Raw genomic sequence first — 22,740 nt, forward strand, 5'->3', positions numbered from 1 at the left:
TAGTAAGCTTTATTAATTCTTTTTTGGAAAAAAGACCTTCTAAATACACCTGGAAGAGGTTTCTCACTGGGAATCACTCAGGCAGTAACCATTTCAGTAATGCTACTTACTTCCTGTCCTTTTGCTTTTCTGCAAAAACCAAAGTGTAAACTAATAAACTCACAATTCAGTATCCTATCACTGTGGTCAAACCCTATTCTCTCCAGTGTCCTCCAAATTACTGACCCTGAGCTAGTTTGTCTAGAGCAACATTAAGCAAAACGAGTTCCATTTTCCTTTCTTTAAGCCTTCTTGTTTCAGGAGTAGCTCTGTCCTGAAAGGAAAATCTAATTCTTTTTTTTTTTTTTTTTTTTTGAAAATCGAAGTCTTTAAGATACTGTGGAATACATTCTCATGTCAAATTGCTTTATGGGGAAGTAAGACTTATTAAACTAAAAGTATAATTTTTGGGCTTCCCTGGTGGCGCAGTGGTTGAGAGTCCGCCTGACAATGCAGGGGACACGGGTTTGTGCCCCGGTCCAGGAAGATCCCACATGCCGTGGAGCGGCTGGGCCCGTGAGCCATGGCCGCTGAGCCTGCGCGTCCGGAGCCTGTGCTCCGCAATGGGAGAGGCCACAACGGTGAGAGGCCTGCGTACCGCAAAAAAAAAAAAAAAAAAAAAAAAAGTATAATTTTTTAGAGCTGAATATCTGATTTTACCCCTTGTCTTATATGGGACCCGTGAGATCAGGAGGATGAATGGTGGGCCTGAGGTCCCATGTATAGGCTGGTGGACTTGGGACCAGATCCTTGAGCCCTGATTCCTCAGCCAGAGGTGGGTCTGTAAGCCCTCCTCGAAGTCACGTGGCCAGACCTGCTACAACCAAGCAGGGCACTAAAGCACCAGTGCTAAGACTAGTGTTTCCATCTCCTATTTTCTGCCATTAATGGGCATCATAGGTCCACACTTACTGAGTGATTACCATTTAGCAAGTTGAGCAGTTGCTTTATTGCCCTTGATTATTGGAATCTTATTCTTGGTGTTGATCCACCAAATGTTTTGGGTTTCGTTTCTGAGACGGCAGTCAGAGAGGAAGTTCTGCCTTAACATGCTTTTGGCACAGAGCTGTGAGAGGTACAGTAGATGTGCTGGGAGAGGAGGAGGCTTGTTACAGGTGAGGGAGAGAGGTGCACTTTGGCTTTTGGTGCCTACCAGAGGGATTTCTGATTGCACTTTCTGTGAGTTTAACATAGGCCTCGGGACTTGCGGGAATCGTTACATCTGCAAAAAGAGCACAGTCTAAGTTGACAGCTAAGGTCTGGAAACCTTGATTCCCTGATGGCAGGAAAATAACTTTCTTAGGGAGAAAAAGAGGAAGTTAGTCATCCTCGGCAGATAACTCTTGAACATATAGAGAAGTCTGAGTACGATCACCAAAGGGTTCCTGAGATAAATCATTATAAGGGCTCACGTGGATTGAGTGTTTTATGAGCCAGGTGCTGTTCTAAGCACTCATTTATCCTCACAGAAACCCTGCAGGGTGCATGGAAGTGTTATTCTCATTTTATTGATGAGAAAACTGAGGTTCAGGGGAATGAAGTTACTCATCCAAGTTTCAACAGCTAGTAGTGGCATAACTGGGATTTCAACCAAGACAGTCAGGTTCTAGAGCAGCGCTGTCCAATAGAAATAACATGAGCCACGTACATTATTTTAAAGAGTCTAAGGGCCACAATGAAAAAGTAATGAGAAAAGGATGAAAATAATTTTAATACTTAATTTTACTAAACCAATATACCCTAATTCTAACATGTAATCAACATAAATAGTATTATGCATATTTTACATGCTTGCCTTTGTGCTAAGTTTTTAAATTTTGTGTATTCGTTAAGTTCATTTGACACAGCAAATCTCAGTCTGCACGGTCACATTTCAGTGATCAGCTGTCACATGTGGCTGAGGGCTACATATTGGACAGTTCTGCTTTAGATGGAAAATGCCTAACTATTAGGTTGTACCATAAAAACAAAATAGAAACGAGAGAAATCGTTTTCCTTTTAGACAGTGTCATACCCTTGGGAATCCAAATGTGAACCATCAGAAACAAGCAGAAATTCTCTTTTAGAGAATGTGTGAGATGCGTTTACAAGTGCTACAGATTGGCCTCTTGATTATTTATTCTATTTTGACTCACCTTCCTTACAATGCTCCTCTTCCTCCGTCCATCCCTTCACTATATGTGTTTCTTGAAGTCTCATACTTCTTGTATCCCTTCATACACTCTTCCTGTGCTATCTCCTTCCTTCCCTTGGTGACCACTATGTGGAAAACTACCTAATTGGCATTTCCGGTTCCTGAAATTCAGATCCATGCATCCATCGACTGCTGGCTTTTCCCCTTGGGATAGTCTACAGCATCTCAAGTTCAGGATGTGCACAGAGGAACTCATCACCTCCCCCTTTTTCACTGCCCTGCCTCCGTGGCTCCACAGACACCCAGAACATTCTCTCCTGCTCATGGTCCTCAGAGCCTAGGACCACCTGCATCTTTCACCAAGATGCCCAAGCCAGAAAGTCACTTCAATCCCAATTCAATCAACCATCAGTCACGGAGTAGCTGTCTTATGATTTCTCATAGCTCTTCCATTCTTTCTATTCCCAGTGCTGCTTCCTTAGTTCAGGCCACCATCATATCTGTGTCCTGGATTGTAAAACAATTCCTTTTGGACTCTCTTTCAATGTGCCCTTCTCTAGATAGTATTGAGACAAGTTCTTTGAAAATATGCATCGGGACTTTCCTGGTGGCGCAGCGGTTAAGAATCCACCTGCCAATGCAGGGGACATAGGTTCGATCCCTGGCCAGGGAAGATCCCACATGCCGCAGAGCAACTAAGCCCGTGTGCCACAACTGCTAAGGTGGCGTGCCACAACTACTGAAGCCCATGCGCCTAGAGCCCATGCTCTGCAACAAGAGAAGCCACTGCAATGAGAAGCCCGTGCACCACGAAGAAGAGTAGCCCCTGCTCTCTGCAACTAGAGAAAGCCCACACATAGCCACGAAGACCCAACACAGCCAAAAATAAATAAATAAAATAAATAAATTTATTAACCAAAAAAAAAGAAAATATGCATTTGACCACATTGCCTCCCTCCTTAGAGCCCTGCTGTGGCTCTCCATGGCCTTCATGACAAAAACCAAACTCCTTTCCATGATGAACAGGTTGCTTTATGACCAGGTCCTGGCTTGCTTTTCCACCTCCTCTTTGTTCATTCCATTCCTCCCAGTCTACATACAGCCTTGTCATTCTGGACAAACTCCAGGTGACCAAAAGCGCTGAGGCTAATCATAAATCCGAGATGGGCATGCTTTCCTTTCTTGCTCTGAACATTGCTGTGCCCTCCTGACCAACTCCTATGCATCCTTCAGGTCTCAGCTCAAGTCTCTTCCCTGAAGCCTCTCCTCAAACCGCCAGCTTAGTCATCCCTGGGCTGTGCTTCTACACCACCATGTGTACGTTGCTATCCTAGTACCAAACATTTCACACAGCCGTTTCTTGTCTGTGTTCCACACTAGAGTGTGAGCTCTTTGAGAAGAAAAGGAACTGTGTATTTCCAGTACTTATAAAGTGCTTGTTGTGTAGTAAGAACATAGGTATATGTGCGATACATCAGTGGCCACAACGCCAATTTTATATTTGCGAATCATGTTAATATCCTATTATTCGTTTGTGTATAAGTTCCCCTAATGGGAGAAGGCAGATGATTCTGCTCAGCGAACGGATTTCTGGTACAGTATCCACTCTTTTTCATTTTCTTTCAAGCTAGCACATAGGAGGAGCTCTTTCTTACCTGACAGACCAACAGCTCCCCTGAGGTAGAAATCTTTATCTTCCTGACCCTCTTCGTCCTCAGAGGGCAGAGTTCTGGACACAGCAGACTCTAGGTCACGACTGAGGTCATAGTCATGGTCCCACTCCAGAGGGATGGAGTCCACACTGGCGGGGGTGTCTCGCCCGGACCTCTCGCCCTGGAGGGGCTGGGCGAGTGAGAGGGAGGGGTTGGAGGCGGGCTGGGGGGAGGGCGCGCTGTCCGCGGAGGTGTCGTGCCAGTGGAGGTCCGACAGAGCTGCAGTCTCCTCCAGCTCCAGCTCGCGGTCAGAGAGGTCGTGCTCGTCATCTGGGAGCTGGAAACGCAGTCAAGCCAGCCCTGTTACAGCAGCGCTCAGCTGACCCCCTTCCCACTCTGTGCTCTGCCTTTCACCAAATCTCAGCACTCAAGCTTATCGGGACCACACTCCTACCTTGCTGGGGGTAATTTTAAACTTCCTATCATCAAATAAATAAGTATCTTCTGATAACTTTTTAAAATGTCTTATACATTAATCTAGTAAATTCTCAGTTTTATCATGGAAAAAGGGAAATAATATTAAGACCTACTTCAAAGAATTGATATAAGATTAAATAAGATAATGTAAATAAAGGCAACCTAGTACCTAATCTGCAACACAGTAAGTACAGAATGGCACATATCAGGAACAAAAGGGAATTACTAATAAAACCTTAGCTGGCCCTTTTATACCTTATATTCCAGATACAAAATATATTTTATCACAGAAGATTCCAAATATTCTAATAATAGCATCTTGACAATGAGATGTGATTATGGTAGCAATTAGGGAAATGGAAGAGAAAAAAGAAATTCAACTAAACAACTTCATCAATTGAGCCACTGTTTACAATGCTCACTTTCATTCCCTTGTTTCTTCCAGAAGCTTCTTTATCTTCCATGGAAGATGTGTACCAAGTATGCTTCTAAGCTCTTTGTATGTATATATGTTAACTCATTTCATGCCCAAAGCAATCCTTTCTACAAGGTAGGTACTGTTATTAAATCAGCTTTACAACTGAGGAAACCAAGGCAAGTGACGTGAAGTAACTTGCCCAAGGTGACGTAGCCAGAGCTGGGGCTGGAACCCAGGCACTCTGGCTCCAGAGTCCGGGCTCTTGCCCACTCAACGATGTTACCTAAGTCCACATTATTAATTCTCTTTAGATTTCATGATAATGAAAAAACAATGTCACATACAGGCAGGCGAATCAGTTTCTTATGGTATCTTTCCACGCGCCCGAAGACCTCCTGACAGTAGCGTCGGAGTTCATCCAGCTCTTCTTCAATGAACGTGGCATCCAGGGGTTCACTCTTTTCTATCAGCTGTTCTCCTTGGGCAATTATCTGCTCAATCTTATTGTGGTTCAATGAGATTTCCTGCTGGAAGGCCTAGGGAGCACATATTGCATGTAATTTTTTATTGCTCACTTGGACATGAAGTAATTCTAAAATACATATTTAGAAAAGCCATGTAGGGGGATATTAAATTTACCATAGACAATGACAAGCCAAGAGGCTATGACTTTCTAAAGTAAAACATAAAAATTTTGGGCTTCCCTGGTGGCGCAGTGGTTGAGAGTCCGCCTGCCGATGCAGGGGACACGGGTTTGTGCCCCGGTCCGGGAAGATCCCACATGCCGCAGAGCGGCTGGGCTGGTGAGCCACGGCCGCTGAGCCTGCGCATCTGGAGCCTGTGCTCCGCAACAGGAGAGGCCATGACAGTGAGAGGCCCAAGTACCGCAAAAAAACAAACAAACAAACAAACAAAAAACATAAAAATTTTAAATCAGAACAGGAGGCAGAAATGGCATTGTTAGAATTCCATGACCAGAGAGGTGCCTTTTGCTAATAAAATTTACCACCACAGACAGTGCGGGTAAGAGAATCATGGGAACAAACATTCAAACCCATCATAAAGTTGAGAGCACTAGTGGCCCCTGATGAAAAGCAATGGTAAGCAATACAGTGCCACTGAAATAAATTTAGCATTTTAAAGATTTATATTGGATATTTTAATTTTAGATTTCCTGACATGTCAAACATGACGAAGGAAAGCCATCCGAATGACAATGTCACAAATTCTTCTCAGATGATTTTTTTAAATTGTTTCAGGACATAAGCAGGAAAGATTATAATTATTTGAAAAACAGGTAATTCTGGAGGATTATTTAGACTCATTCTATATGATTCAAAACAGTTCAGCTACAGGGGACAAGTTTCAGGGGATAAATTTTAATTCAACACAAGAATAAACTCTGGAGAAACATCCCTGGTGGTGCAGTGGTTAAGACTCCGTGCTCCCAATGCAGGGGACCTGGGTTCGATCCCTGGTCAGGGAACTAGATCCCACATGTGTGCTGCAACTAAGGGTTCGCATGCCAAAACTAAGGAGCTGGCGAGCCGCAACCAAGGAGCCCACCTGTTGCAACTAAGACCCTACGCAACGCCCCCCCCCAAAAAAAAATAAACTCTGGGATAGTTGAAATTGCACAATAATAAAAAGACTGCCAAGGGAGAAGGAGGGTGTTAATAAATGCTACGACCCTGTCAGAGTCCAAAAAGAAAAGATTCAACTACCACTTGGTAGAAAATGAAGCTTTTAAATATTGATTTACCTGTAAAATGACTTGCAAGAATTGAGGCGAAGGGAGGGATGGAGAGAGAGAGGCTGGGCAGAATACCAGGGCTATTTTATGATTTTTTTATCCTGAGAATCACTGATTAAAAGTAACTTCCTTGTTTTATTATAACAACCTTAAAGTTATGGGCATCAGGATTATTCTTTAAAAAAAAACTATCTTATCTTGGGAGGAAAATTTCACAAGCTGCATTGCATATTATTCAAGATGTTAAACACTCTTCCTTTCAGGGAACCCTTATATCTAATATATATCCCTCCCTATTAAAAATGTTTAACTAGCCACTGTGTTTGAGTTATATACTGAAACATACCAAACATGCTTAAAAACTAACTTGGCACCTAAGAATGTAGACTATGTGGAATGAAATCCCAACACGAGAAAGTTGAACTGCTCTGGATCATGTGAGTCAAACAATTTGAAGGTGCTAGAAACAAATCAGAAAAAAACAACAAGAACGAAAAACAACAATCCTGGCGATCAAGTTAATAATTAAAGTGTATATGTTAATGGGAGTTGTATCTCTGGGTAATGCTCTTCATTTCATTTTTAATATCTTTCTTATTTTCTGAATTTGTTTTCAATCAAGAAGAACTAATTTTTTGGACTTCCCTGGTGGCACAGTGGTTGGGAGTTCACCTGCCAATGCAGGAGACATGGGTTCAAGCCCTGGTCTGGGAAGATCATGGAGTGGCTAAGCCCATGCACCACAACTACTGAGCCCACGTGCCACAACTACTGAAGCCTGCGTGCCTAGAGCCTGTGCACTGCAATGAAGAGTAGCCCCTGCTCGCTGCAACTAGAGAAAACCCGCTCGCAGCAACAAAGATCTGATGCAGCCCAAAATAAAAAAATATAAATAAATAAATAAATTTATAAAACAAACAAAGAACAGTTCTTTAGTATGTTCTTCACAAAAGTATCTAAAAAATCCTTTCCTCTTCAGACTCTCTTAGCACTGATAATTTGAAAAAAAAACCCTAATTTATCACCTTGAGTTGCTTTATTTTAGCTTGAACATCACACTCGGAAAAATGCTCAATGTTAGTGAGTTGCAAATCCATCTCTGTCAGCCACACCAGGATGCTGTCCCGTGCAGTCTCAAACTCCTCCCGCTGGCCAATGAAATGCTGGATGTGAAAAGAAAAGAATAAAAGTGAAAAAGTCCACAAACACGTGCTGAGATGGAACTGCCAATTCCAACGTTCTCCTGGAAAGTCATTTTCTCAACGAGCAACCAGAACCCTGCAATTTTTTACCATATAAGTTCATGCTGGATACCTCAATCTCTTGCCATCCCAGTCTTACAAAGTCACTGAGACTATGTCCTGATATGGTGTACAAATGGCCCAATCCTGTCCTCCGGGCCTCTAGGCTACAGAGGAGGCGTAGTATAGACCTTGAGTCTGCGCAAGATGGAGGTGACGCGCTTCTGCAGGTTGTCCCATCTCTGGTTGCCTTCGTGGATCATATGTTTCAGGCTGCAGGCCGAGTCGGTGCGGTTCTCTCTGGCCAGGCGGCGGTACTGCTTGTTAATCAGTTCCAGCTGGGTCAGGGTCTCATGGACCTGTCGCTGGAAACCCTAAGACCACAAAGAGGCACATCAGACAGGGAGATCAGCAGAGGGCTCTCAGCAAGGGTGTCTGGGCTTCACATTGTGATGTCAGGCAGAACAGGAAGTCAACTCTTCCCCCAAAATGGGAAAAGACAATTTCTAACCAGCATATACTTCCACTTGTTAAAGTAAAGTAATATAATCAGTGTGGCTTAAGGAAAGGGAGTCGATCAAACAAAAATATGAAAGAAAATGGTAAACAGTAATAAATATATGTATATACACAAATACATATACAATATAAATATAAATATATAATATATACACATACATAGAGAACATACACACATACACATGATATATACATATATATATATATAATACACACATATACATATAACATGTACACATATATGTATATAATATATACATTAGAACATACACATACACATATATAATATAGCTTTTTTTTTTTTTTTTTTTTTTTTTTGCGGTAGGCGGGCCTCTCACTGTTGTGGCCTCTCCCCTTGCAGAGCACAGGCTCCGGATGCGCAGGCTCAGCAGCCATGGCTCACGGGCCTAGCCGCTCTGCGGAATGTGGGATCTTCCCAGACCGGGGCACGAACCCGTGTCCCCTGCATCGGCAGGCGGACTCTCAACCACTGCGCCACCAGGGAAGCCCAATATAATATAGCTTTTAAAATAATTAACAGCCTGAAAAAAACTTTCCCATAAAGCCAACTGATTACATAAATATGTATGTATGCTGAAATGTGAGTTTCAAATGTTCAAAATTTCTGATGTCCATACTGAGAAAAGATATCATAGAACTGTCTCTTTAATTTGTAAAATGTTATTTCCTAAGAAATCCAGAAATTGCCAAAATTCTGGTGTCCATTAAAAAAAAAAACTACCTTTTGCAGAAGGTCTTCTAAATGCAAGCTATTATTAACTTTTAAGAAAAACAGCTTAGTAAAAAAAAGTGTGGAACATGCTCTATTTCTTTTCTGTTGCCCTCCTGAATGACTCAGTTTTCATATAGCGTTTTAGAGCTGATGTGACACCTTACATAGTAGTCGCTATTTACTTCGGAGGTTACCCCATGCACAGCTTAGAGTTTCCGCAGGTAAAATACTCTCTCTTCTTTTTCTCTGTAATGTAGCATAACCCTAGCATAAGAATCATTTGGTCAAAATAAAATGAAGCTTTTTTATTTCAAACTTATGTGTATGATTTATGACTGATTTTCATCCTGGCATTGGACAGAAAGTTATATAACTGATTGGACTGTACTCATCTAAATCCCCAAGTTTTGCTTCCTTTGGCTCGTCACACTATTTACATGCCACCACACTTGTGCCTCTGAAATGGTTTTCCTTCTGAGAGTTGCTTTAAGAGCCTTTATCCGAGTAAATACAACCTTGTATTCTACAAACTTTAAATTATTTCCCCAGGAAAGGAAGTGGTAAGGAAAGTTCAGCTTTTGCCATTACTGGAAGTCACAGAATATGTTTTCTCACTGGCGTGAAGGCGGGCACCATGGTTGGGTACCCCAGCACACCCAGATCTGTCCCCAATATTTGTGCAATTGAACAGGTAAAGACTGCCCTCAAACAAAATTTTGTTTTTGTAATTTATTTCTGTCTCTTAAGAAAATTAACTACAAAGATAAGTAATAAAATCATTCATTATAACTAGCTATATAACTATATAGCATTATAAGCTTAACTACATGGCTAACCTTTGCCATAAAATCTGAGGGTCTAAAATAGCATCAACAAGGATCTTACTTAATCTGCTTTGTAGTGTAAGCCAACTATAGAAGGTTTAACCTTTATGAAGCTGAGTGTAATAAGATGCAGTATAAGAATATTTCCACTAGCATTTGTTCACACTGGGATGATCTGAAATCTACTGCAGAATTTATTGTGGCTTTTTACTAGAACTTTTCTAAGGGAAAACCTTTTAGATAGGATTTTTTTTTCCTGGAATTTAGTGGTATAGTTACATATAAGTGCATATTCAGACATCAGAATAACTTTTATTTATTTCACATAGTATTTGAACACTTTTATAGATTCATGACTTGCCCATCTATGACTCGTAGATTTTAAACTCCACAAGAACAAAAACTAAACTTCATGTTTAGTTCATAAACTTCATAACAGGCCTCAAAAAATGCCTGGTTAATTGGCGGCACGAGGTAAAAATAAATCCAGCTGAATTTGGTTGGATTTTTTAGTCTTAGTTTAAAATATCTCAGGGAGCTTGGGGCAGACTTAGCAACCAAGAATGATTTTTGTAAGATTCATGCATCAGAACTGCTCTCTGTCATTGTATCTGAGAACACAACTGCCGATCAGTGGGCATTGATGGGAAAAGAAACTTCAAATTAAAAAATGGTCAGCTTAAGGCTACGTCAGGTCCTCTGTGAAAACGAGAGGCTGAGAAGTTGGGATTTCATCCTATCACAGTGACAGAGCAAGCCTCGAGACTGCCCAGAATGGCAAGGAACTAGAATCTGTTACTGAATGATTCCTTTGTTTATGAAAATGATTATACTGCTGCTATTTTTGTCTCTATAAAATTGAAAAATCTTGGTGACTCAAGAATGGCACTGCTCTTCATTTATAATTAGAGATGGTTTATGATTTAAAATATTTGATCAATTCTGGAGCCAATTCTATTTTATCAATGATTAAAAAATACATATATATCTATGCTCCAGTTAGGTAAAAAAAATCAAGAAAATACTTTGAAAGACAGATATTTTTGTTTTTGTTTTTCTAAACATCTTTATTGGAGTATAATTGCTTTACAATGGTGTGTTAGTTTCTGCTTTATAACAAAGTGAATCAGTTATACATATACATATGTCCCCATATCTCTTCCCTCTTGCGTCTCCCTCCCTCCCACCCTCCCTATCCCACCCCTCTCGGTGGTCACAAAGCACTGAGCTGATCTCCCTGTGCTATGCGGCTGCTTCCCACTAGCTATCTGTTTTATGTTTGGTAGTGTATATATGTCCATGCCACTCTCTCACTTTGTCCCAGCTTACCCTTCCCCCTCCCCGTGTCCTCAAGTCCATTCTCTAGTAGGTCTGTGTCTTTGTTCCTGTCTTGCCCCTAGGTTCTTCATGACCATTTTTTTTTTGGTATGGAAAACCATCATATCTGAATCTTAGAAGGTTGACTGTAAAAAATTATGAAATCAAAAGAATGCCAAGATCTTTTGGGGAGAATCATGATTCGTGTTTTCTAACAGAATTGAATAATTCTATAACGTAATGAAGAGCATTACTACTTTATTTGTAATTCTTGACAATCTTAAAGTAAAAACTTCCTTTCTCTTCTTCTTTGCCTACTTATGAGGTAATAATAAAGATGGCCAGAAAGTTATCACCTAGCTGTTTGAACAAATAATATGTGGGTGAACAGCTTGTTTAGGTCTTGGGACACCAACTACCAGCTGGCTACTCTCGTAGCAAAATAAAGATGAAATATTTGAAAATCACCTCAAATTTCTTTAGTTCGTCCTTGGCAACTGTATAGAGCACCCCAGAAGAGCTGGGGAAGGCAGCTACCCTTTCCGAGCATTTCAGCCAATCTTCAAAACGAGAAAAGTCATCCAGAAACTTCTGCCACAATCGCCACGTCTCTTCAATTCTAAGACAGAAATGAAAGAACAGAGTCTGATTGCCTGAGACTGTTTGTGCTCCAGAACCCTGTCTGATACCTGCAACAGGACTAAGAGTGCCCAAAACAAGCAACCGGGTGCCAAAAGATAACCGTTCCTTGAGCCAAATTTGCCCAGACTGAAAAAGAAACAACTGTTTGAGCTAAGGTGAAACAGCTGTGTGTGTGTGCATGCGTGCGTGTGTGTGTGTGTGTGTGTATGTGTGTTTAAACACACGTCCTGCAGCTCTGGATTTGGAAGTAGTCAAACTGAGTAAGACAAGCACATGGTGTGAACTGTTCTGGGTATGCGCAAGGAAGTTTAAAAGTGCAACACCGTGCCTGCAGTGCACACTCATACCAAGCTTCTGCTGAACTTATACTAAGGTTTGAAAATCCATTTAAGCTCAATGTCAAATTTACCCTTATCAAAATCTACCGATGATGGCAAGATAAACATTATCCTTTCAAGAGTTCCCCAGAGAGCACAAAGATTATGTGCCTTAAGTCACTGTGATAATTTTCTAACATATCACTGTTTTTTTACCACCTTGAGTTTCAAAGGGCTTAAAGATATGTCCTTTGTTTTATTATTTCCTTTTTCATGAAAGAATGTTACTTTTCCAGAGCACCAATTCTGTAACATTATATTTGTTCAGCAAGGGAGTATTTTAATTTCTCTGAATTATATTTAAACTGTTAGGTCAGGTGTAACTTGGCTTGTTATATTTATATATGACCTTTATACGTACTTATTTTCCCAAGTAAATGTAGATGACGGCAACTTTGGGAAACCAAGGCTATTTTTGGACATTGCAACCAAAAGCAAATAGTGAACCGTAGACACTCTGGGTAAATTTTTTGTTTTTTTGGTCCTTCCTCTTTCGCAACTGTTTGCACAGCCCAGCTTACTTTAGCCTTCTTTCCATGGACACAGCACAGATATTTCTCCACCGCCGGTCCAGGTTGCGTGTAGCCTGCTGGATGGAACCGCACTCGGCATCTGTGGCACAGGCATCACAGTCATGCAGGAGAACCTCACACAGGTTGAGGACAGAGGCCACACCCGTGCTGTGTTTCTCTATGTCTCTCTGAAGCTCCTGCAGGGAAGGAGACATGCTTCATTCAAACGCTTGTGTACAGATGGGAGACACTGCAGCAGTATTCACTGACTCAGAAATGGTTAGGCAAAACCTTGACAAATATTTCATTTCTTTGAACGCATGAAGTTTCTTCAAGTTCCTTTATAAAATACCACAACCTCAAAAGTATGAGAAAATGAATCTAGAAATATTTTAGCTATGTGAGCAAAGCCAAAATATCAACTGAACAAATAAAAGAGACTACATCAACTGTATTGAGTAAAATGAGCTTCTTTAGTGATTGAAACATGAATCTTGCCCCAGTCTCTACTTCACAGATATATCCCTTCCATTCCAATCCATAGATCAATCAGTCAAAGGAATACATGTGCTCCTGTTAAGAGCTGGCACTCAAAAACTGGGATTTGATCTCCAAAGATCTACAAACTGTTTTAAACAGTTAATGCCCCCACCATTAAAAGGTACCATGGTCTAAGGGACCTAGGTTTTCTGTCATGTATGGCATCGTTATCATCAGCAGCTTCCTCAGTGAGCAAATTTAAATGTAGGACAGAAATAGGAAGATATGAAATATGATAATAAAGTTCAATTTTTGTAATATTTTTATCTTATATTTTTAGACCAGCAATTCCTGTGATAACTTCCATATAACTGAGAGGTTATGCAAGAGATTTGAAACGACAGTTTAGTGAAATACAAATATTGTACAGAATTTATTTTCTTGTGTCTATGGAGTTTATGAAATCTCCAAAATTAATCAAAGGCACTGTTATTGCATTCAACAATAAGCTTGAGTTTGTATAGAAGACATTAGAACATGGTGTTAAGGAGAAAAACAGGAAGAAGAATATACATACAAGAATATAAATCCCAGCTACCTGAGTAAGTTGAGGAATTATCAAGAGAAAAACTAGGCAAATTCGAGAACTATATAAAAGAAAAGGAAAATACATTGAGGACCTTGATGAATAGGGCAAGCAAAACATGGCACCAACAGGCCTCCTTTTTAATAATGGAATACTTTGAGTAAATTGAGTTAAAAGCTCAACAGAAAAAATAATGCACATTTTTTACATTCTATGCGGTTAATATGAAGATTTCACATGGTAGAACTCTGGGCAAATTCAATGCCTTGTTTATCATTCACCTGTTGATGAATACTTAGGTTGTTTACATGTATTCACTTGTAAATAATGCTGCAATGAACATGGGGGTGGAGATATCTCCTTCAAGATAGTGATTTCATTTCCCTCAGATACATACAAAAGTGGATTGCTGGAAAATATGGTAGTTCTATTTTTAGTTTTTTGAAGAACGTCCATACTCTTTTCCATAGTGGCTGCACCAACTTACATTCCCAACAACAGTGTACAAGGGTTCCATTTTCTCCAAATCCCTGTCAGTACTTTTTATCTCTTGTCTTTTGATAATAGGCATTTTAACAGGTGTGAGGTGATATATCATTGTGGTTTTTATTGGCATTTCCATGATGATTAGTGATGCTGAGAGTCTTTTCATGTACCTGTTGGCAATTTGACTATCTTCTTTGTAAAAATGTCTATTCAGGTCGTTTGCCCATTTTTAAATTGGATAATTTATTTTTTGCTATTCATTTGTAGGAATTCTTTGTATATTTTAGATATTAATCCCTGATCAGATATGTGGTTTGCAAACATTTTCTCTCATTCCTAGGTTGCCTTTGCATTTGGTTGATCATTATTTTTGCTGTGCAGAAGCTTTATAGTTTGATTTAGTCCCACCTATTCATTTTTGTTTTTGTTGGTTGTGCTTTCAAAAATCACTGCCAAGACCAATGTCAAGAAGCCTTTTCCCTATGTTTTGCTCTAGGTTTCAGGTCTTAAATTTAAGTCTTTAATCCATTTCAAGTTAATTTTTCTAAGCTGTGTTAAATAGAGGTCTAGTTTAACTCTTTGCATGTGAATATCCAGTTTTTCCAACACAAGTTTTTGAAAAAGCTACCTTTTCCCCAGCGAGTATTCTTATTAGTCAAACATTAGTTGACTGTGTATGTGTGGGTTTATTTCTGGGCTCTCTATTCTGTTCCACTGGTCTATGTGTCTGTTTTTATGCCAGTACCATATTGTTTTGATTACTACAGTTTTGAAATATAATTTGAAAGCATAAAGTATGATGCCTCCAGCTTTGTTCTTCTTTCTCAGGACTGCTTTGGCTATTAGGGGTCTTTTTTGGTTCCATATGACTTTTAGGATTTTTTTCTATTTCTGTAAAAAGTGCCATTGGAAGCTTGACAGGGATTGCATTGAATCTATACATTGCTTTTGTTGTATGCACATTTTAACAATATTAATTCTTCCAATACATGGAATATCTTTCCATTTATTTGTGTTTTATTCAATGTCTTTCATCAATGTCTTATAGTGTCAGAGTACAGATTTTTCACCTCCTTGGTTGAATTTATTCCTAAGTATTTTACTGTTTTTAATGTTATTGTAAATAGGATTGTTTTCTTTGTTTATTTTCCAGATACTTCATTGTTAGTGTATGGAAACACAGTGATGTTTGTATGTTGAATTTGTATGCTACAACTTTCCTGAATTTATTAGTTATAAAAGTCTTCTGGTGGAGTCTTTAGGATTTTTCTCTATATAAGACCATGTCACCTGCAAACAGAGACAATTTTTACATCTTCCTTTCTGAGCTGGATGTCTTTTATTTCTTTTTCTTGTCTGAGTTCTCTGGCTAGGCCTTCTAGTGCTATGTTGAATAGAATTGGTGAGAGTGGGTACCCTTGTCTTATTTCTGATCTTAGAGGAAAAGCTTTCAATCTTTCACCACTGAGTATGATGTTAGCTGATGTCATATATGTCCTTTATTATGTTGGGGTCCATTCCTTCTGTACCCAATTTGTTGAGAGTTATTGTCATTTGAATTTTGTCAAATGCTTTCTCTGCATCTATTGTGATGATCATATAATTTTTATCTTTCATTTTAGTAATGTAATGTATTACATTTACTGATTTGCATATGTTCAATCATTCTTGCATTCCAGAACGAATCCAACTTAATCACAGTGTATAATCCTTTTAATGTGCTGATGAATTTGGTTTGCCAGTACTTTGTTGAGAATTTTTGCATCGATATTCATCAGGCATATTGGTTGATAGTTTTCTTTTCCTATGGTGTCCTTATCTGGCTTCAGTATCAGGGTAATGCTGGCCTCATAAAACGAGTTTGAGAATGTTCTTTTCCCTTCAATTTGTTGGAAGAGTGAGATGAATTGGCTGTAAATGTTTGGTAGAGTTCACCTATGAAACCATCTGGCCTTGGACTTTTCTTTGTTGGGAGGTTTTTAATTATTGATTCCACTGCCTTTCATTATTGATCTGCTCAGATTTTCTATTTCTTCATGATTCAATATTGGTAGGTTGTATGCTTCTAGGAATTATCCACTTCTGCTGGGTTGTCCAAATTGCTGGCTTATAATTGTTCAGAGTAGTCTCTTATGATCCTTGGTATTTCTTGTAATGTGCCCATTTTCATGTATAATTTTTATTTATTTTGGTCCTCTATCTTTTTAAATTGATTACTCTAGCTAAAAGTTTGTCGATTTTGTTTATAATTTCAAACAACCAACTCAGTTTCGTTCATCTTTTCTGTTGTTTTCCTATTCTGTATTTCATTATCTCTGCTCTACTCTTCATGATTTCCTTCCTTTTGCCAACTTTGGGCTTAGTTTTTTCATTTTTTTTTCTAGTTCCTTGAGGTATAAAGTTAGGTTGTTTATTTGAGATCCTTCTTTTTTCTTTTTTTTTTTTTTTTTTTTGCGGTATGTGGGCCTCTCACTGTTGTGGCCTCTCCTGTTGCAGAGCACAGGCTCCGGACTCACAGGCTCAACAGCCATGGCTCATGGGCCCAGCCACTCCGCGGCATGTGGGATCTTCCCGGACCGGGGCACGAACCCATGTCCCCTGCGTTGGCAGGCGGACTCTCAACCACTGCGCCACCAGGGAAGCCCCTTATTTTTTCTTAATGGCAGCATTTATCACTATAAACTTTTCTCCTAGAACTGCTTTTGCTGCATCCCATGTTTTGGTATGTTGGGTTCCTTTTTTTATTTATCTCCAGATATTTTTTTATTTCTCTTTTGATTTCTTCTTGGATCCACTGGTTGTTCAGGAGTGTGTTGTTTAATTTCCATGTATTTGTTAATTTTCCAGCTTTCTTCCTGTTATTGATTTCTAGTCTCACATCATTGTGGCTGGAAAAGATACTTGATGTAATGCCCATTTTCTTGAATTTATTAAGACTAGTTTTGTGATCTAACATATAATCTCACCTGGAAAACGTTCCATGCTCTGAGGTTGGGGTGGGCCTGGGGTTTCTGCTGGCTGGGCCCTACAGTCACCTCTGACTGGGTGAGGTCACAGGGTATGTCCCCTGGCAGGGCAGTGCCACTGGTTGGACCCTGTGATTGGGCAGGGCTACAAGCTGGTCTCTGCAATTGGCCTTTTTTTAAAGATTTATTTATTTATTATTTATTTAATTTCTTTTTGGCTGTGTCATGTCTTAGCTGTGGCATGTGGGATCTTTCATTGTGGTGTGTGGGCTTCTCTATAGTTGTGGCGCACAGGATCCAGGGCACGTGGGCTCTGTAGTTTGTGGCACGTGGGCTCCCTAGCTGAGGTGCGTGGGCTTAGTTGCCCCGTGGCATGTGGGATCTTAGTTCCCTGACCAGGGATCGAACCCACATCCCCTGCATTGTAAGGCGGATGCTTTACCACTGGACCACCAGGGAAGTCTCACTGCAATTGCTCTTGATGGGGTCTCAGGCTGTGCTCCCAGACCAGAAGGTGCTGCTGGCTGGACTCTGTGTTCAGGTGAGGCCTCAGGCTGTGCTCTGTGATCATGCAGGGCTGCAGGCTGTGCCCTGGAGTTGGGCAGGGCCACAGTCTAGGCTTTGCCATCAGGTAGATCGCTGGCTGTGCTCCCCTGTTGGGCAAGATTACTGGTCAGTCTCTCTGGTTAGGAGAGCCTGCCAGCTGAATCCCACAGTGAGTGGGCCTAGAGACTGTGCTCCATGGTCTAGCTGGGTTGTTGTCTAAGCTTTCTTCTTGGGTGGGGTCGCAGGCTATGCTTGGTAATTGGACGGGGTCACTGGCTGGGCTTCCTGACCAGGCAAGGTTGCAGGCTGTGTTCAGCAATCAGACAAGGCCCTTGGTTGGACTCCACCACTGAGTAGAGTTGTAGTCTGGGCTCCATGGCTGGGTGTGGTTGTAGGTTGGGCTCTGAGGATGCCTACGGTCACTGTTCAGGCTCCTTTGTTATGCAAGGCCAGAGGCTATGCTCAGCAGTTGGTATGGCTTCTGGCTTGGCTCCCTGCCCAAGCAGGGCTGTTGGATGGGCTCCATGGCTGCCTGGATTCTTTGGCCAGGCTTCCTGGTGGGGGGGTATGGAGACTGCTCAGCTGTTGGGTGGGGCTGGGAATCTGCCTCCCTTCCCAGGCCGGGGGGGGTGGGGGTAGAAAGAGCTCCAAGGCCTGTAATGCCAGTTGTCAGGGGACCCAAATCAAGGAGAGCTGCTGAGTTTGCAGGCTAGACGGGGCCACTGGCTGGTCTCTGCTGATGAGCAGAGATGCTGGCTGGCATCTCTGCTTGGGTGCAGCTGCAAGCAGGAATGCAGTCCACCAAGATCTGAGTGCAGGTGCTGTAAGCCCCACACCCCTTCTCCATCTCTATCTGATCCCCCGTGACTGAGCCTCATAGATTTTCTTAGTGATCCCCATGAAGAGAGATCCAAGCGGGCCTCCTGGGAAGCGTCATACAATACTGGGGGAGCTGGTTGCCCACTTTGGCTTCTCTCTCTTTTTTTTTTTATTTTCGGCCGCATCCCACGGCTTGCAGGATCTTAGTTCCCTGACTAGGGATTGAACCCGGGTCCCTGGCAGTGAGAGCATGGAGTCCTAACCACTGGACGGCCAGGGAATTCCCCACCTTGGCCTCTCTTTTCCAACTGGAAAAACCACAGGCTGGGGCGCTCTGGTGCGGTGCTGTGCCAGCCTGGGGCAGGCGATGTGGGCAGCGTGCAGCCACTCCTCTCACCTTCTAACGTGGTCCTTCCCGGTCTCTGTTGTCCAAGGGCTGCTGCAGCCTCACCCTGGGTTCTGGGATTTTCACAATGGTGTCCTGTCTATGGATAGTTGCTTGTTGGTTTTCTTGTGATGGGGACTTAAGTCAGGAATGGCTTATGCCACCGTCTTGGTGACATCACTCCTCCATATACTTTTGAATCTCTCTCAGAGGGGAGACTCTTAAGGCGAAACCACTGTGGGAACCAGCGCTGGCGTGTGAAACCCAGAACTCTAATCAACGGACTGTTGGAGGCTCAGTGGGGAAACCTCTGACCGATCCAGTCATGGGGGCCCCCCAATTGGTGAGATTTACCTTCAGGAGCTTGACCAGGTTAATACAGTAAACACTGGAGAAAATCCCCAGGTGCTTCTGCTCAGAAGTTTTTGTTCAGATCAATATATAAAATAAGGTTTGAGGGGGTCTTATAATTAGATAAGTACCCAAATACAGATCACAATTTTAGTCTCAGCTTTAACTTCCATTGGTGATGGTCTCAAATTGTCACATAGTGTCACTGGATTCATTCTTTTTCATTTATAACACAGAGAAATCTGACAAAACGTTCTCTGAAGCCATCTCAAGACTATATATATTTCTGCCCAATTAAATCTATAAAAATTAAGTACATTGGCAAGAGAGACATACAGGAACTCCATATAGGGAAATAGAAGACAATGTATTTTTTACCAATTTAATCTGTCCACTTAAATATTTGTCAGAATTTTTCCCTTTTGGAAACAGATTACTATTTATCTGTCTTTTAAAACATGGATCCCCAAATGCTACAATTTTTACAAAATCATGGTCAAACAATTTCCATAAAGGAAACTAGTAAATATGATATGATTAAAATAAAATTTGCTAAGCGCCCACTTTATGCTGGGCACTGTGCTAAGTGCTTTTCTTGTTACCCTTTTACAATAACACAGGGAGCTGTGTACTCATTATCAGCAACCTATATGTAAGGTAGCTGAGGGTTAAGAGTTCATTACTTTGCTCTGGTTCACACAGAAAAGTGGTGAGGCCAGGATTGGAATGCAGAAAGTCTTCAATTTTAACTACTGGTGTACAGGTTTTTTTTTACCTTTAAATTTTAATTAAAAGGCTATATGAACATTTATTAATATATTAAAAAGTCAAAAACTACTACTAGGCTTCCAATGAAGTAGTACCCTTTTCATTTCACTCCTGATTCTTCTCCAGAAACAACCATTTCCATCTCTTGTAGCCCTGTCTTCTGGTTTTTACTTCTGTTTTTCTAAGTAACATATTTATATTGTTATTTCTTGATTTTTAAATGTTAGACATTATCAGTGCTTCTACAGAAGAGAAGGAATAAACTTCTACATGACTCACAGGGCTCCAATGACTATCTTAGCACCTCTTATAGCTAGAGCAATATCACTTCTTTGCATGATTATGGTGTTTTAATACTTTTCACATTTAAGCAACAAAATATGCTATGGTTATATTTCTTCTCTTACATAACTTTTTGTTTTTCTAAAATCAATAGTTCTCTCTCTCTCTCCCTCCCTCGCTCTCTTTTTCTCTTTAAAATATGACCCAGCAATCCCACTACTGGGCATATACCCAGAGAAAACCATGTTTCAAAAAGACACATGCACCCTAATGTTCACTGCAGCACTATTTACAACAGTCAGGACATGGAAGCAACCTAAATGCCCATCAATAGAGAAATGGATAAAGAAGATGCGGTACATATATACAATGGAATATTACTCAGCCATAAAAAAGAATGAAATTGGGTCATTTGTAGAGACATGGATGGACCTAGATATGGTCATACAGAGTGAAGTAAGTCAGAAGAGAAAAACAAATATTGTATATTAATGCATATATGTGGAATCTGAAAATATGGGTATGGATGATCTTATTTACAAAGCAGAAATAGAGACACAGATGTAGAGAACAAAAACATATGGATACCAGGGTGGAAAAGGGGTGTGTGTGGGATGAATTGGGAGATTGGGATTGACATATATACTCTACTGATACTATGTATAAAATAGATAACTAATGAGAATATACTGTATAGCTCAGGGAACTTTACTCTATACTCTGTGGTGACCTAAATGAGAAGGAAATCCAAAAAGGAGGGGATAGATGTATACGTATAGCTGATTCCTTTGCTGTACAGTAGAAACTAACCGAATATTGTAAAGCAAGTATACTCCAATAAAAAAAAATTTATATTGCTAACTGCTGTTCTTTCTCTTATGGTGCTAATAAAGCTCCTTCCGGTATGGTTAAGCCCATCAGGTCATCTGGTTCAACTATTTTCTTCCTTGGAGATGTTCCTCTTAGAGCACCCAGACTCCCTACTCCTGTCTGGACAGGCTCTTCCTAGGTTTCAGTACCACTGTCATTTGGGACTTTCCTTTACCACCATCCTGGGGACTTCCTTCTCCTGGGTTGAATATTATTTTTCCTCTCATTTCAGTATATGGAGCATATCTTTCATTAGCTTCTTGTGAATGTGTGCATAGAAGGTAAATATTTTATATATTAAATGGCAGATATAATATTCTGAATCATAAAAAGTTTTTCTCAGCTTTTTGAAGGCATTCCGCCATTGTATACTAGCTTCCATCATTGTTTTGGAGAAATCCAACTCTTTCATCTTGGAAGGCTTAAAATCTTCTTTTATCCCCCATGTTCTAAAATTTCATAATAGCTTTGTTTTTAATTTTCCTGGGCACCTGTAGGGTTTGTGTTCTAGAAGTGTGTAAATTTTCAATTTGGGAATTCTTTTTCTGCATTACTACTTTGGTAATTTCTTCCTTTCCACTTTATTTTGGGGGCAGGGGGACTTTTACAGAATAACTGAATTGGATTTTGAAACTCTTGTGTAAATCCTGGCTGCAGCACAAGCCTGGCTAGTGACCTCGTGAGAGGTGATACTGTGGGGTTTGGCACAGAGTCTTTCACTTAATCCCTCTGTTTTTAACAGAGTGGCTCCAGCACAGATGGCGTCCTGTGTCATCGAATTCCAAGTCCCTCAGGATGGCCTTCTCCAGAGAGTCAACAAAGCAGAGCTGCCTGACTAGCTGGGCTTAGGGGAAATCTGCTCATCTCACCACTCCTTTCTCAGACTTTCACGCCATTTTCCCTTTAAAGCCCCACAGACTTGATAGCTCCACTTCCTGGGTGAGCGTTTTGGGAACTCTGCGGCATGAATCAGCTTTCTCCATCCTCCACTCTGCTAACACCATCACTGTTCATCTGTCTACTTTCCACCTTCCAAATTCTCTCGGATGTCTGGCAGCTCTATCATCTTCTCTTCTGTTCTTTTTGTCATTGTGGGTTTTGACCTTTTATTTTATTAGGGTTTTAGTAGTGGCTGCAACTACAGATGCGTATAATCAATTTCCCTTACTTAACTAGATACTGTTTTGATTTTCTTACATTTGCTAAATTACAGTACTGGTCGTTAGCATTTTAACTCTTGTCACATGTAGATATCATTACCATGTTCTCCAGGAGAATGTGGGGAGCTGGAGGCCAACCACAACCCCCAGAGTTAGTCATCAGAATTTCAAACATCAGAGAGTCCATCAGAGGGTTTTAATCTTACAGAAAATTGAAAAATGTCCTGCTAACAATTTCTTGAAAAATAAATGCTAATTTAAACATCCAACACCTAAAAACTGTATTTTAATAACTGTTCTCTTTGTAAAATAAAATACATAAACTACTTCATAGGACTGAAGACATAGGTCTGTTTATACATTTTTTTAAAGTTAAGCAACTTGAATATAATGGCTTAATGTA

The 22,740-nt window shown here is 40.6% G+C and overlaps 1 protein-coding gene across 18 annotated transcripts in view; it reads right to left on the reverse strand.

Annotated features, from left to right (window-relative positions):
- SYNE1 (spectrin repeat containing nuclear envelope protein 1) overlaps positions 1-22,740 on the reverse strand; it is a 466,561-nt gene that overhangs the window by 20,697 nt on the left and 423,124 nt on the right. For 16 of the 18 annotated variants that reach the window (XM_081251412.1, XM_081251411.1, XM_081251427.1 and 13 more), the window contains 7 exons: positions 12,648-12,835; positions 11,576-11,726; positions 7,906-8,088; positions 7,499-7,636; positions 5,065-5,256; positions 3,829-4,162; positions 1,193-1,261 (listed from right to left, as the gene is read on the reverse strand). In XM_081251412.1, the coding sequence (XP_081107538.1) occupies positions 1,193-1,261; positions 3,829-4,162; positions 5,065-5,256; positions 7,499-7,636; positions 7,906-8,088; positions 11,576-11,726; positions 12,648-12,835 (1,255 nt within the window). The remainder of the gene's footprint in view (positions 1-1,192; positions 1,262-3,828; positions 4,163-5,064; positions 5,257-7,498; positions 7,637-7,905; positions 8,089-11,575; positions 11,727-12,647; positions 12,836-22,740) is intronic. The other 2 variants (XM_081251414.1, XM_081251413.1) reach the window with 1 other exon arrangement.

Source organism: Mesoplodon bidens (assembly GCF_964165515.1).
Source record: "Mesoplodon bidens genome assembly, chromosome: 12".
Lineage (NCBI taxonomy): Eukaryota > Metazoa > Chordata > Mammalia > Artiodactyla > Ziphiidae > Mesoplodon > Mesoplodon bidens.